This window comes from Accipiter gentilis, unplaced genomic scaffold (assembly GCF_929443795.1).
Source record: "Accipiter gentilis unplaced genomic scaffold, bAccGen1.1, whole genome shotgun sequence".
NCBI classification, from domain to species: domain Eukaryota; kingdom Metazoa; phylum Chordata; class Aves; order Accipitriformes; family Accipitridae; genus Astur; species Astur gentilis.
Genome location: NW_026061101.1, coordinates 1,278,945 through 1,294,969, shown reverse-complemented (window position 1 = coordinate 1,294,969; position 16,025 = coordinate 1,278,945). Strand labels below are relative to the sequence as shown.

The 16,025-nt window shown below is 45.6% G+C and overlaps 1 protein-coding gene across 1 annotated transcript in view; it reads right to left on the bottom strand.

Moving 5' to 3' along the window:
- Positions 1–10,940, bottom strand: part of LOC126037423 (E3 ubiquitin-protein ligase RBBP6-like) — a 34,314-nt gene extending 23,374 nt beyond the window's left edge. Inside the window, 5 exon segments of the mRNA XM_049797721.1 lie at positions 1,572–1,608; positions 2,274–2,312; positions 4,276–4,288; positions 4,290–4,376; positions 10,778–10,940. Coding sequence (XP_049653678.1) covers positions 1,572–1,608; positions 2,274–2,312; positions 4,276–4,288; positions 4,290–4,376; positions 10,778–10,940 — 339 coding nt within the window.
- Between the last annotated feature and the right edge of the window lie 5,085 nt (positions 10,941–16,025).

The following is a 16,025-nucleotide window of genomic DNA, read 5'->3' as shown; positions in this document are numbered from 1 at the left end:
TCCAACCCCGAAGCCACCCAGATCCAAAAAAGTACTGCAGGCAGAAGTTCAGAAAAATGACAGGGATTTTACCCACAAATACACCAGGCTCTAACCTTGTGCCAAAATCAGTACACTGGGGTTTAGATATTTTCATTTGCAGACAAACTATTAAACTAAACTGCTTCATCAGATAAGAGTGGAAAGATCAAATGCAGAACTTCCAAATACCACTTTGCGTAGCAACCATATTTAAATCCATGGCAATCTCTTATAGACATACATGTACTCAGAGGGGTCCAAATAATATCACTTCAATTATACACTTTTAGGAACAAATACCCAAGCATTTAAGGACATGAAAAGGAAACATTTAGCTGCACATGTGTCGTGGTTTAACCCCAGTCAGCAACTAAGCACCACGCAGCCACTCACTCGCTCCCCCCCATCCAGTGGGATGGGGGAGAAAATCCGGAAAAAGAAGCAAAACTCCTGGGTTGAGATAAGAACGGTTTAATAGAACAGAAAAGAAGAAACTAATAATGATAATGATAACACTAATAAAATGACAACAGTAGTAATAAAAGGATGGGAATCTACAAATGATGCGCAGGGCAATTGCTCACCACCCGCCGACCGACACCCCGCCAGTCCCCGAGCGGCGATTCCCTGCCCCCACTTCCCAGTTCCTATACTAGATGGGACATCACCTGGTATGGAATACACCCTTGGCCAGTTTGGGTCAGGGGCGCTGGCTGTGTCCTGTGCCAACTTCTTGTGCCCTGGCTGGCCATGAGAAGCTGAAATATCCTTGACTATAGTCTAAACACTACTGAGCAACAACTGAAAACATCAGTGTTATCAACATTCTTCACATACTGAACTCAAAACATAGCACTGTAGCAGCTACTAGGAAGACAGTTAACTCTATCCCAGCTGAAACCAGGACAACATGACTGTCCTCAAAATGTATGGGATATGTTGGTTTGGGTATTTGTTCGGACCCCCAGGTCAACAGTAAGAAACAGTACCAAGTTTAACCACAGTGGTTTCTCAGTGGGTTTTGATAACATTTTCAAAATCCATTAGGCAAAAAGAGTATTTAAAAAAAAACAACTAAGTGATGTAATGCGGAAATGGCAGAAAATTCACTCCAAACAATTTGGATTGCAAGAAACAAAAAGCACAAAGCAACCTACAAACAAAACAATGTACAAACATACGCATTACTAGCTATACACAGATGTAGAACATGGCACCACGTTCAGTTGTTCAAACCTCGGACCTACATGACCTAAAAGCGATCATACATTACCTGTGCAACACAAAGTCGTACAGGAAATATTCTAGCATATTCAATGTGAAATGCAATGCATCACTAGGCACCAATACCAATATTTACATTAGAACTGTGCAAGTGATGGCATTACCCGGTTTTTCCTATGCCGAATCAAAGACACTGTCTTTACAACATAGACCAGGTTTTACTGGAATACATAATTAGTTAATGTTTGGAAAATGAATACAAGGCTACGTTGTTTAGAATTAAGAGCAGTGCGTAGAAAAAAGTGTGAGATTGTGTTTTTACATACTGCTTTTGATGTTCCACTCACTGCCTCAGTACGACTTCTGGAAGAAGAAAAGAAGGTGATCAGAATTTCAAGTAAAGCACTTGTACCCAGCATAAAGCAGTGACAACAGATTATGAAACCCGAACATCAAAACATTATGTTCCGATAGTCTAGGGAATGGGGAAATGTATTCATATACCTAAACTGTTCTCTCTTGGCACATTCAGTGCAACTAAAAAAAACCAACAAACCAACCCAAATCCCGTTTCTACTTTGTCACAAATTAAGATGTACAGTTACAGAACACAACAGTGCAAGAGGAAGTCCTCAGGTATTTTGTCTCTGCTGCGTCAGTATCAAAAAGATGACGTCTGTCTCACAGCTTGGTGTTCTTCAATACTCAACTATCAAAATACAGAGGCAACTTTAACCAATCTGTACATATCTAGTGTTACAAATGGGTACCAGATACAGTACTTTAATTTCCAAGAAAGAACACTGACGTTCTAGACACTTTGAAGTGCAAGTGTACTTCAGAGAAAACAGTCAGTCATCTGACAAAGAAATAACAAATACGGCAGCAGCACAGGCTTTAGAACAGAGTTTCTTTGTGAAAGCCCAAGCACTGTATTCAGAGAGCTACTACATTTAGCCATGAAAGTGCCAAAATACTAAATGTGTTACATATGCAATATTGACTAAAAATAGCAGTAGAAATGTCACCTGAAAGCAGTTTCTGGGGTTTGGTGTGATTTAGGAGCCCTGTGACAAAAAAGAAAAGGCCTTACTTGCCAGAATTTGCTTTAGGATAATCTTGAAAAGGCTACGATCTTTTTGGCAATAGTCATTACATTTGAAAACTTGCTGAGATTCCACACACTTATTGATCTCTATTTCCATGCCACTCATCATGAATCAGACGTGCAGCCCTTGATCTAGTTAACAAACAATTCATACGTCATCCAAAGCGTCCCGTGAGCAGAGACAATTCCACGGCTGCTGTGGAATTTACGTACAAACAGAAAGGCTCGTGCTTCCTGCCACAGCTAGAATACCACCAGGCTTGCAAGTACAGCCACGTACCTCCTGAAGATGAGGAAGTACAGGGAAATACTGTAGATTACCGCACAATGGTTTCTTCATCCATTTACCTTGAAGAACATACAACAAGGGGAGTAACGCGTTTTTGAAGGCCTCTCCACCGTTCTAGCGTACATTCCTCGTTCCCAAACATTAACCACTCTACCAGTTGTTTCTGCAATGTTTCCAGCTGAAGGAATAGAAAGCTCATCTGCCTGGTTCATTTTCAACACTACAACAGCAGCGCCATTCTTTCCTTATCCCCACATCCAGGTCTTGGTTTGATCTTTGATGCCAGCAGCATCTCTCCTCTCATTTCAGGGCAGTATTAAGATACCAGGAGAGAGCGCCAGCCAACCAGAAACGGAGGATGCGTTGACAAGGCGGCACTAAGCACACATATTTAAGTTAAACATGGCCAAAACAAGGCCATCGTTATAAGCACAACACTGTGGCGTCCTGAATTCCTAGGTAGTGCCTGAAAGCACTGCAGCAACTACTGAAGGAATATACCCAAAGTTTACAGGCAGAGTCACAGCAATCAGGGGTTTTTGCTCGCAAATGCTTCACAGGTACCAGGATGCTGCTGTACTGTTTTTTCGAGACACACCGTAACTCAGCAGTCTACTTTACTGACTGAGAACCAACATGAGAAAGACATGGCAAAACCACAAGCTAATAATACCTACTAATTGTGGGGGAGAGGCGTCTCTTCAAGAAGGCTGGAAAACATGAATGTTCAAACAATGCTAATGTAGCTGAATACATACATGACAGCAATAATCCTGTAGTCAGCATTGCATGTGGATAGCTGTAAGTTTAACCATCACATCCGATTCTCTGTCCTCCAGAAATCTGAGGAATATAGGTTGAAAACCTGGAGCACGGATATCAACTTAGGGTAAAAACAGACTTAGATAACTAGTAACGCTTGGTAACGTGCTGAACTGCTTACTGAGTTTCAAGTTTGGAAAGGGTTAACTATTCCTTTGTTGTACTCGCTCAAAAGGGGATACACCTTAGGAGAGTGTTCTTTTTCTCTTGCCTGAAATGGACATTGTCCTTAGGAAACTAACAGGAATCACTTATGAATGGAACTTCTGGTTTGCATGGTTTGCCAGCTGGCAACCCTTGGTCTTTCCTCTGTGTCTAGTACGCAAAACACCCAGATTTGCGGGGTAAGATTACCTGCCATATCCCACCCTGCCTCCCCCAAATGCAAGAAATAGTCAAACACTGACTATCAGACTCTTCTGAGGTGGGAACAAATTAGAACTTTACACAACAATGCCTATCTGTCTTTACTATAAAAGCAATCAAATCAAACACATAAAATAAGGAATCTCTCCACGTAGAGGAAATGGGATCTACAACTTGGCTCTCAAAGAATCAACCCCAAGAACAAACCCAATGGAATCATCTTAAAAGCTACCATTGTTGCAGTTTGAACCCCATCTCCCAGCAGCCCAAAACATGTAAGTCTGCTTTGGGACAGATCTATTAAAATCTAGCCCATGACAACAATAATTAACAGCAGCTTTAACAAGAAAGATACAATCTGAATGCCTCTTGTCAACTAATATCAATTGAAAAGTTAATGCACTGAAACCCCTAACCAAGAATACAATGCCTTACGGATACTTACGTTAACACAGGTTTTGCTGGTGACTTTAACTCCTCCAGCAGGGATTCTCCTAACAATTACCCATGAGTTTCTACGAATCAGGGCATTACCATCTGTGTATTCTGAAAACAACATCAATACAGAAAAAGAATCTGCCAGTTTACGAGAACGTATATCAATACAGAATTACACAACATTTCGGAGAACCCCTTTACGGATAGAAAAGCAAAATCTGATATGTAACATTGCGCTTTTATCGTCCCAACACACTGAAAGTACATTTCAAGAAACCTTCAGGTTTGATCATCAAACACAAGCAGCACAATCTTTTTCATGTTTCTAAAGTGGTTGGAATGCCAACAGCAAAATGGTCTCAAAGGTCACTGAAGCGGAGTCTGCTAATGCATGAGGTTCTTCCCTGATCTAGCTTAAGTTGCTTTTGCTTCTGTTAGGCTACAAAACCAACAGAGCTTTGGAGAAAAACCAACCACAGCAAAGTCTCACCTGCATAAACCAGATTCTGAAGTCTGACTAGCTTGCCCTGCAACAAGAGGCCCTCAGCTAAAGCATGACAACTCTGCGCCATTGCTTTCGTAGCTGTTAACTACCTCAATTCCCCCGTGCTGCTAGTGCTCAAGACTGACAGAACACAGAAGAGCGCCTGCCATCTCCGTCTATTCCTTGGAGCTTAATCCATCAACACCACCGCTTCTCAGCTGCTCAGTGCTCCACATGTAAATGGAAACAAAACCGGCAATGCTAGCATTTGGATCAGAGAAATCTGGGGGGGTTTTGAGCTTGCTTTCACAAGTAGGGCAGAACTGGCTCCAACTAAAGTGCTATCTCCCCTCTGAAGCTTATCATCTAGTTTGAATTAACCCAAGGGACGTGAATTGGGTGTCAATAGTTGTGGATGCCCCGTCCCTGGGCTTTGGAGCAACCTGGTCCGGTGGAAGGTGTCCCTGCCCGTGGCAGGCGGGTTGGACCTAGATGATCTTTCAGGTCCCTTCCAACCCAAACCATTCCCTGAGTCTAGGATTCTATGAATTCTTGCGATTCATTTTGCAGAGCTGAGAGACTCAAACAAAATTCCTTATGACGACAGCCGTGAAAAGCCTTTTGAAAAGAGCGTGTGCCTGAAGCTACCCGTGCTTTGCCTGGGCTGACACCACGTTAGTCTTTGAAGAGGAGGAAAGCCTTCGGACCGTCTACATAAGGCCCAAACAATCAAAAAAACAAACTACCTGAGACACTTTGACTGTGTAAGCTTAAAATGCAAAGATCTCTCCATGAGAATGGTTTTTATATCGTCCTTATACAAGCTGGATATGACTAAATATTTTAAATCACTATCAGCAGCCATTCCCTGTAATCTGCCTACAGTTTTAAATATTACAAGCTCTTACCTTTGCAGACCGAATCAGAACAATGGTCTGAAAACCACAGATGCTCTATATCTAGTCAAGCTCTGTCAGGGTGGTTTTGCTCAGTGATCACAGACGCAAAACAGGAATATTTCACAATTTATGCTTCATTTTTCAGTATATTATTCCTACAGGCGGGAACCTCTCTTACCCCAAAACTCACCTACCAGAAGACATTATTTCAACAATGAAATGAAAATGTTACTTCTATTTCCAAAGGACAGAATGCTTCTTCAGAAAACTGAGAAATCATTTAGCTGAAACTAATTCCTGATCTTCCCCTCTAGGGAACCGAACAGCAAGTTTCCTCTGGAGTTCCGAGGAGGTTCAATTTGTGGGAGAAAGGACTACTAATGATGAAAACAGAAGCTTTTACAGAAGTCATATATCCTGAAAGCAACCCCTAGAGCTCTTCTCAAAGAAGAAACTCTGACCCTTCCACAGCCACCTGTCAAGAAAGGCCTGCGCTGGGAATTTTGATGGAGAAGGAGCTGAAGCAGTACTGGGGCCCAGGCAGGCAACTGGGAGATCATGGCAGCTGCAGATCTAGAAGCCCAAACCAGCTGTTTCGACCTGCTGAATGGAGTCATACAGAGCGTTCTTTCTGGGCCAGATCACAAACCGCTGCACTGACATTTCAGACATAGAGGACAAGCAACAGCGGCTCCACAAAAAGGCAGGAGTTTGCTACGCCTGTGCTCAACTGAGGATTGTTCTAGTTCTGCAGCAGATTTACAAGTGGCAGCACCTCGCCTAGGAAGAGACTGTATACATGAGGACAGCAACCAATGCATTTATTCACAAAGGATGCAAGCCTGCAAAGGTCAATTCAAACATGCCCAACAGTGATGCAAAAAGAGGAATAAGTCCTCTTCTAGTACTTGGTGACAATTCATTGACCATTAGAAGAGAAGCATTGACACCTGCCTCCTGAACAGACTTATCCTTGAACGTGTGTGCGTGTATATATCTATATCTTGTGATATATGCTTGCTTTGAATTTGCTTGTTAAGTGCACCATGAAGAGAGGTCCAGCCATCTAGGAAGAGACTGATATAAAACTGAATTCACTTTAAAAGTCCATCAGTGCACATTTAAATGGATCAGCTGAAGAGTGACAATAGCGCGGTGAAGGAAAGGCTTTCTTTGTATAGGACACTTATCCCAGCACCTATTTGTATTTGGTACTGAAGTATCCCACCAGCTTGGTCACCGTGTCAGAGAATTTGTGGAAGAGTGTTTACATACAGCAGAGTCCATTGCTGAGTTAGTTCTGTGAAGGGGCCTGATACTAATTGGCTTTAACGCATTTATTTTTCCGTCGCCTCAATTAACTGAATTAATTTTGGTGATGACATTTTATGAGAGGTGAAGCCAAACAATGTCGCCTAAAAAGTCAACTTTTTTCTTTTTTTAAATAGGGAAGGACTAAATCTGGCGCACTATTCCTGAAGTCCCTCTCAACTTGAATTTAACAGAAGCCAGCTTAGTCTAACAGCTCTCAGAATGAACTGGTGTCTCCCAGCAGGAACCTGTTCCCCACGGGCAGCAGCACCCCCTAGCAGAGACTCGGCAACTACCAGGACCTGCAAAGCAGTGTCACACTGCCTCACCTCGTGACTCCACATCTGCAAAGCGAGCAGTGACGTCATGCCCAACAAGGCTACTTTTCACACTTGGCCAAGCAGCGCTCCAATAGAAATGTTCAGCAAAGCTGGAGGTAACAACATTCTTGATTCCTATTCCCTGATAGCACAACACGTGTTTTTTGTTTTACTGGCAGAGATGGCCAGTAAGGGGCTACTGGGCTTTTGTCAATCTGACCTGTCATTAAAAGTAAGGATCCCGTTAACTCAGAAAGCTTGCAAAAGCCAAGGAAGATTTGGATGTTATTTCAAAGTCAAGAGCAGAAGAGACATAACAGTCTAAAAGACAAGAAATTTAGTATGCTTGAAAAGACCCAAGGCAAAGAAGTATTTCATGGAGGCAGACAAGTTAAACAAGAGCTACTTTGACTGCTGCCTCATACGGACTCAGAAATCTTAAATCAGCTACTGCATTGGTGTCCACAACCTTCTTCCTGCAAAAAAGTACAAGCAGCTCAGGTTATGCTCTGCTTCGCACTGAATGCACAATTTAACAATCCCATTTTTAAATTCACCTATACTTCTGAAAAACTGCTAGCTTTAATAATTTCTGTCACATGTATGCTATCAACAGGTTACTGAAAAAAGCTCCTACTTTATTTTACGGCCTGCTTTAATCCACCGTTTGGAGTCTCACAGCCGCGCAAAAGCACCTCTCCGAGCACTATGCAGAGAAGTATTTTCACCCAGATAAAGTACAGAAGCTCTTCAGAACAGAAGTCATCAGAAGGCAAGCCTATATGTGCAATGACAAAGAAAAGCCTTTGCTAGCCTTAGATGCCTTGCCAACCAGCTGTTATGCTACTGGGGAAAGGATTTGCAGAGTAAGAGCTGACAAGGACTACTAACATGCCAGACTCCCCCTACCAGAAAAGAGGGTAACTCCCGAGAACATGTTTTCCCCCTAGCGCTTAAAAATATGCCTTCTCACGATGTGAGTTTTTAGCTCTCTTCTAATCAACACCACTTGCACACTTTGCGACAAACAAATCATCTGTGTAGCTGCACTGAAAGCACTGCCTTGAAACATCCTGATGAACAGACCGGACTCCTATTTCTGATTTTCAGCTTCCACCCAGGCAGGTATCCCTGATCTCACCTCCAACTGGTATATCATCATCTCCTGAATGAGCTAGCTCAGTAGGTCAGACAGTTCATGGAGCTTTCATTTGCATTATTGTCACACAGTACTGTGCTCCAAAAGAGCACCTGTATTGCTCTGAAAGGATGAGTCAATAAAATCTGGCATACTTGCAGTCATTAATCTGATTATACAGACCGCCTGATGCCTTCATGTCTTATTGGCACTGCTCGCTGCTTCAGCATGTGACTGGGAAAGCGAAAGCAATGCTGGAGGCAACGTGGTAATGTCCCAAACGGAGCCTGCCCTAAGCACCTGGCCAAGGGACATTAACCTAGCTGACAGCACACCCCCGAGAGGTCCCAAACCTGCTGCTGACAGAGTCCAAGCAGCTGACTGCCACACAGGCAGTGCATGAGCTCCACTGCAACATCTCGGTTTTTGAATGGGTACTTACATGACTTACCCTCAGCTCAGCCTGGGAAACGGGGAACGCCATACCCTTTCTGAAAGCTCTACACAAGAATGCTGCATGGCAGCCCAAGAATTAATTGCACTCGGAGCTGTCATCAAAGCAATCCCCCGTACTAGCACTGCAACACAAAATGCCACAGTGAAGGACAAGTTTAAAAGTTGCTTAAAGTCTTCTCTAAAATGCTACGTTTGCACAGTGTTGCAGACATTCCAGTAGACAGATAGACAGACTGACATCAGCTGTGAGGCCAGATGATTTCATTCACAGTTAGCATGGGGTTTTTCTGAAGACATCGCATTGTGGCACTGCTAAAACTGTCAAGTGCATGCTGCAACACTGAACTCGAGCAAGTTCTGCGTTCAAGAGACAGTCTTCTAGGAGCACTATTCTTCCTTAAAACTATTCATCTGAGACCAGTTCTGAGACCCATTTTTGCTTTTCTATTTTCCTGCATTTCGCCTGATAAGCAGAATAGCACATTCTCCAAGTGTTTGGAGTCAGAATGGTACAGGGCAGGAAAGAGTGTGCAAGAGACCTGCGTTCTGGAGTTTGCAGTTCTTCCACAATATTGTGAGAACATCCTATATACAAAAGACAGGTCAAGAAATCCAGATCAAATTCAAAGGAGGCAAGGTTAAAGGCATCATTCTGGCCTAGAGGCTTTTGGAAGGCAATTCTGCCTTTATAGAACATGCCTCCACAGTAAGCTTGGAAGAGGACACCCACACTCCCTCCCTATTTTTAAAATAGGTCCCAACCATCCATTTTGCCTACGCAGCATCTTAAAAGGAGTCCTTCCTATCATTTTTTTCCACTGATATTTAAAATCCTGTTTCCTTTTAGCCAATATTAACATTGCTTGTCCTACTAGATCTCCATTATGAAAAGTAACCGTTACTGAACTGTAAAAGCTCAGAGTGCTTGGAAAATTCTGAGCAAGTAGGCCATCTTCACTCAAGGTTCACTTTGCTCTTTCCAAGATCATTTCAACATTTAGGCAGGACTCCAGCACAGACAAAGTTAGAAAAACTCAGTCCTTTATGTCCACATGGAAGAATTCCAAACATCCCTTTTAAGCAGAATATCATGGTCTACGTTTTTCCTTTACCTTCTGAAGGTGAGCTTAAGCATCTAGATCTGATTAATAAACACTGAAATTCAAGGTTACGCATATAAACCAAAAACTTGGCATACCTACATATTACACCAAAATGTACTCTCTAGCTTTGCTCAGAAAACCACTGGGGGACTTTTGCATTTTCCCAGCAAAAACACCCTTACGGAAGCTTCAGGAGTATCTGTATCACTGATATACCAATGCAGTGGAGTAAAATGAGTTGAAGACAAAACTAAGTCACCAAACCTACTTTTTTTGCTTCAAAATAACCATCTGTTCTGTTTCCATCACTTTCAGCTTTGTCTGCCAGATTTCTCTGAAGATTTCTTTGAGGTTTGTTATTAAAGGATCTCCTCCCACATTTCCGTATCATTTTACCTAGAGGAATTCCAGGAAACCAACACTTTTGTAAGCACTAGACGTCGTCCATCAACCACGCTTTCTTCTGTGCCTAGCTCCACGTCTAAAGCACAGATCTGAAGGTAGTTGTCAGATCAGCAACTGCAAAAGAACAGCTCTGTGAGGTCCCCAACACAAGTCACAGCTACCGCTTGTGGCCGAATCACATTATCGCTTCCCACCACGCTTCATCCCTGGCAATGCTTGCCCTCCTGGTCCCCCTGCACACTGGCAGGATGGGCCCCAGGCTGACTCACGCTATGTGGGGATGAGCCACAAAGGGCAGAGCATGGCTCCCACAGGCCATGGCCGTCACGGGGTCGTCTACGACGACGCCAGCCGGGCAGTCCCCGAGGCCCCGTGCCTCTTGCCCCCACGCACCTTCTTTGGTCTGGGCATTGGTGATCTGCAGGTCGCAGCTGGCTGCCGTCAGCTTCTCGCGGACCATGATCTGGAGCTTGAGGTCACGCAGAGAGATGTAGAGGCCGAAGGTGACCATATCATAGTTCAGCTTGGAGAAGAACTTGTAGTGGACACACGACATGGTCGGGGCCAGGCGACACGACAGCGTCTATTGTGGCAGATGGAGGTGATGCTCGCCCGGCTCCTCCTCGCAGCCCAGGCGGGCAGGCGGATGATGGGGAGAGGCCCTGTGAGAGACTGAAGGAGTTAATGTCTCAAACATGGTGGTGGGGCAAGTTCTACGTAATGACAACCTCTGCTTAACAACAAACCCTGCACAGCAAGGAACCACAGGTGAAAAGAAGCCAATCGGCACAGATCAGCACAGACATCAGCAACGGGATGGGGAGGCCATGCCGGGGGGTGTGCAGCTCTGTGTTCTGCTATGCTGATCTGATATGCTGAGCAGGGCAGCTCACCATGCATGGCCAAAGATCCAACAATGGTCATGTCTGCAGGGAAGGAGGAGTTACTCCCCAAATGACCTCCAAGCCCAGCGATCCATTTCCCGAAGGTTCTGAAAGCACAAACCGCGCATGACGCTTAACTAGCCTAATGAGTTCAAGTGCCCGCCTGAAGGAGGGGCAAGGATGATAAAAGGACACAAATTGAAGCCCCACCAGAACTGGACCCCTAGGCTGACTGGACCAACGCTGGACCCGGGACCAGTGAAATCTTTCTCTTTTCCTTTTACTCCCTCTGCCTTGCTCTCTCTTTCCCTCTCCCTTCCCATAATCCTTACACCTCATCCCGTTAAGACTTAAAACCGCTGACCAAACCTGGGACTAGGAGTGGATTTAGCCGCCACTAGGCTCTCCTCTGAGAAGGAGTCTAGAAAGCAAGGGGGTCTGCTCCGAACCTCGAGACTCAACAGGAGGGACCTCCTTCTGCCCTGAATTGATGCATATGGTTACCACGGGTTACACAGTCTAAAACACTCATCTTGTGCTTTGCCTGGGAGAACCAGGGTAAAAGCAGTAGCCTCAAGCCTAACCTGGCACTTCGGCGCTGCATTGCTGCCGTCCCAGTTCTTAAGAAAGGCAATTCACAATTGCACTTGTGACCGGTACCCCCATGCTCCTGACACCTCGTAGGACGGTTAGCAAAACGAATGCCATTTTATGAGGCAAACAGCCATGCTCTGTGACCAAGCTGGCCACTTATCAGTCCCCTTTCCCCCCTGCACCAGGCCCTGGAGGTCCCGCGCACCAGGCAGACTTCTTCCCCCGCTCCCTATCAGCCTCAAGGTTCCTGGGTGCCAGGCTGACTTCTTCGCTCCTTATGGGCCTCAAAGGTCCCAGGAACCTGGCCAGCCAGGTTCTGATGACCCTGGCACACAACTGGGAAGCGCAGCAGCACGCAGAGCACCGCCTATAAAATCAAACAGAACTTTTTCCCTCTTCTCATCCGAGGGCTAATTGGTGGAGGAAATGAAAATGACACCTTCCCCTCCCGTGGGGCAGAGGCTTTCTGCCTTGATACACATCAAACTGGATGGGAATGGTGCGAACCTCACGGAGCCACGTGGGTCTTCCACCTGCCCTATATACACCAAACTGACAGCATTTAAATAACGACACTTTAATAATGGGCAGGTACCCACTGGACGCCCAGTGGAACGAGCCGATTTTCCTGCTTTCTCTAACCCACAAACCCTTTAAAACCCCCACTGTCAGCCTGTCATTTCTGTCACGCTGGCACCAGGCAAGGGCCTATGGAAACCCATTTCTAAATGGGGAATCCAATCCCTTGAGCCATCACTGAGTCCCAGACACCCAACCAACCAGGCTGTGATGACCCCATCGCAGAGAATTAACAGAAGGACAAAATGGAGGAGGAGAAAAAGAAAGAAGTCAAACAGCACGAACTGGTGGACGGCAGGAGGAGGAAGAAGGGAATGAAGAGGACGAGGAACATAGAAAGAGAATGAGAACAAGGAGGAAGAAGAGAGAGAGAAGGAAGAGGAAGACCATGAGGAGGAGCAAGAGGAGGAGAAAGACGAGGTGGAGGAGGACCACAAGGAACAGGTGGCACAGGACTAGGAGCAGGAGGAAAAACAGGGAGAGAAGAAGGATGGGCAAGAGGAGGAACAGAGCACAGGAACAAAATACCGAACAAGAGAAGGAGAACAAACATGCGAAAGAAGAGAAAAGAAGCGGAGGAAGAGGAGTAGGACAAGAAGGAGGAGGAGGAGGTAGAGGGGCAGGAAGAGGAGAATGAGGAAGAAAATGGAGAAGGAGAATGAAGAGGAATGGGAACAGGAGGACGAGGAAGACAGAGAGAAGGAAAAGGAGGATGACATACGGGATGAAGAGGAACAGAACAAAGAGGAGGCAGTGGAGGAGGTGGGGGAGAAAGGGGAGAAGAAGGAGGATAAGAAGCAAGAAGAGGATGAGCAAGAGGTTGAACAGGAGAAGGACGACTAACAGGAGAAGAGGATTAGGGTGAAGTTGTGGAGGAGGAGTGGGAAGAAGGGGGAGGAAGGAGACAACTAGAGCAACAGCAAACAGGAGGACAGACAGAAGGAGGAGAAGAAGGGTAAAAGAATGACAATGAAGAGGAGTAGGAATAGGCGGTGGAGGAAGAAAACCAGGCCGAGTAAGACGGGGAGAAGAGGAGGAAGCAGTGCGAGCTAAATGTTCCGAGGCACACGTACAGCAACGGACAATGAGAAATTACAAATGAATATACTTGGAAACACGTCCCCATGCTCGCCTTTTTTTCCTTTTTCCCTTCCAGGTGACACTGGTCAAGCCCCAGGCACCTGCAGCCAGTCGCTGTACACAGCTCCCCTAATGCTGGATATCTGATACACGTTTAATAAAACAACGCACCCCCAGAGGTTTTGTCTGTTCACCTGGAGCTGCGGAGAAGGTGTTTATGTGGGTGAGGACAATCTGCTTTCTCCCTTTATTTTTTACGCCTCAGTAAAAACACTGCAAGATTCAGACTAGAGGACAGCACAGAATTCAAAGGGTAAGCGACCAAGAAGGCTCCAACCACACATTTTCACCTGATTGCCTTAAAAACCCCTGAGTTTGGATCCCTATTGCCCACTTCAGCCTGGAATAGGCCCATTCCTCATCTGAAAGCTACTGCATGCTGGCTGAGGGCAGACACAATCCACACAGAGAGCAACGAGAGCTCATCCCTGCGCTCCCCTCAGTCACATTTCCTTGGAAAACCTCTTTGACGGGTTGTTTGAAAACCTGTAACTGCAAGAACCAGGAAGAAAACTTCCCTGATGGGTCGACTGGAACTTCCCAGCTGTGGTAAAACCACCCTCCCGCCGTACTTCCATTTCACAAGAGCCAGCAGCACAGCTTGCGTGGGGGGAAGGCACCAGGAAGACCTTGGGGCCGAGAAACGAGCACAAGCATCTGCCAAGGGAGCTGCGTCCAACCAGGAGCGCTCCCCATTGCTTCTCTGACAACAAAGCCCCGGTGAGTGCTCCCACCACGAGGGAGAAACAACTTCCACTTCTGCAAACCCCTGTTGATGAAAGACTGCCAACAGAGATGGGGCTGTCCAGGAGCACGAGAACCACATGAAGGCCAGAAGAAAGCCAAGGCACCTGCTCTGACCGCCCCCCTCCAAAGCGTGGCAGCCTCCTGTCAGAGAGGAGGCAACTCTACCTTCCCCTGCCCTGCTGGCGTGAAACATCGGTCTCCAGATGTCAGGGCTCGGGCTGCTGACACTTGGCGTACCAGCAGGAACGCTTTGGCCTATGTGCCCAGTGTTCCCAGAGCTTTCTGCTGGCCTTTGCACAGCTCACAGCCCAGGAAAGGTGCATCTTGGGCCACCACCTGCTTTTCAGTTTGCCATCCCGACCAAGCCAAGCTGTGATACAAGAACTTTGGTCCTCCCTGTCTCCCAAGGAAAGCTAGAGATGGCTTGATCACCATCGAGCTCCTGTGGGATAGAAAGAAAACTTGTCAGGCAGCAGGCGCATCCTGTTGTGTAGGCTTTGAACTAGCCTGGTGAAAAAGCTGACCAGCAGATTATGCTACGTAAGAGAAAGCTCCTACGTGAAGATGGCTTTGAAGACACGTGCAAGAGAACTTGACCGACAGTGACCTTGCCTATGCAGGTGGGTCTACTATTAGAAGAGACCAGACAGAAACGAGCTGAAAGTGGCAAAGTTGCAACAAAATAGTGCAAACACAGCTAATAAATAGGCATTTAGTGTGCTTGCATGCGGGAGTTGTGTGGACAAACACTCAAAAGTGAATGGTAACAGGTGATCTCACGGCCAAAGCCAAGAGGGTTTTTTAGACTGTAAAAATGAATATGTGAGTAGCCTTAAGATTGCATATAAGGAGTCAAGCATTCTTATGGGGGATACTTCTCAGGCTCCCAGCTGAGAGGCACCTTTATGGCTGACAATAAAAAGGGGGTTCATCTAGTGTGTACATCTGCTACCTTCTTTCCTATACCCACACGTGAACTCAAAGAGAAGAAAAGCGCAAGCAAATCCATTTCGGTAAAAGTTGAGGTCAACATTTAAACAACCAAAACTCTGAACAGTTATGCTGGCCCTGCCTTACATCTTGATTGTACCTTCCTTTGACCTCTAACTAAGCACATTCCCTTCTACCCACAGTCTTTCCTCCCAGACACACAGCTCTCTTACATAAGAAACGTAAGCTACAAAAGAAAAAAAACCTGCTTTGGTGAAGACCAAAACACCCATCATTTTCTCAAACTCTTCACTGCCCCATCTGACAGTCAAGGGACAGGATCTCCTAAAGGCTCTTGCATAGGCACTGCCCTGAAAAACCCCCACTGCTTCTCTACCAGTGCACACAGAGATTAGCAGGGGTTTCACTTCTGAGTCGATGTAGAGAGTTCCTGAAATTAGACAAGTAAACTTTAACGAGGATAACCCTTTGCCTTCCATCTGGCAACCAACAGGGATGCACACCCGGCAGCACAGATTAGTGCCAGGCACAAACCACCACCCTACACACAGGGAAAGCACGACAAGTCAGATGCAATATCCAGTAATCGCAAAAAATGGCTCTTGACATCAGTTCTCCGTATGATCACGTTAGTTCTTTTACTCAGACACAGAAATCAGGAGTGATTTCTTTGTCTTTTGCTGAAGTAGACTTTCAAGTAGATATTGCCAAAGAATGCAAAAGCAACCAAAAAAAAAGGTTAAAGC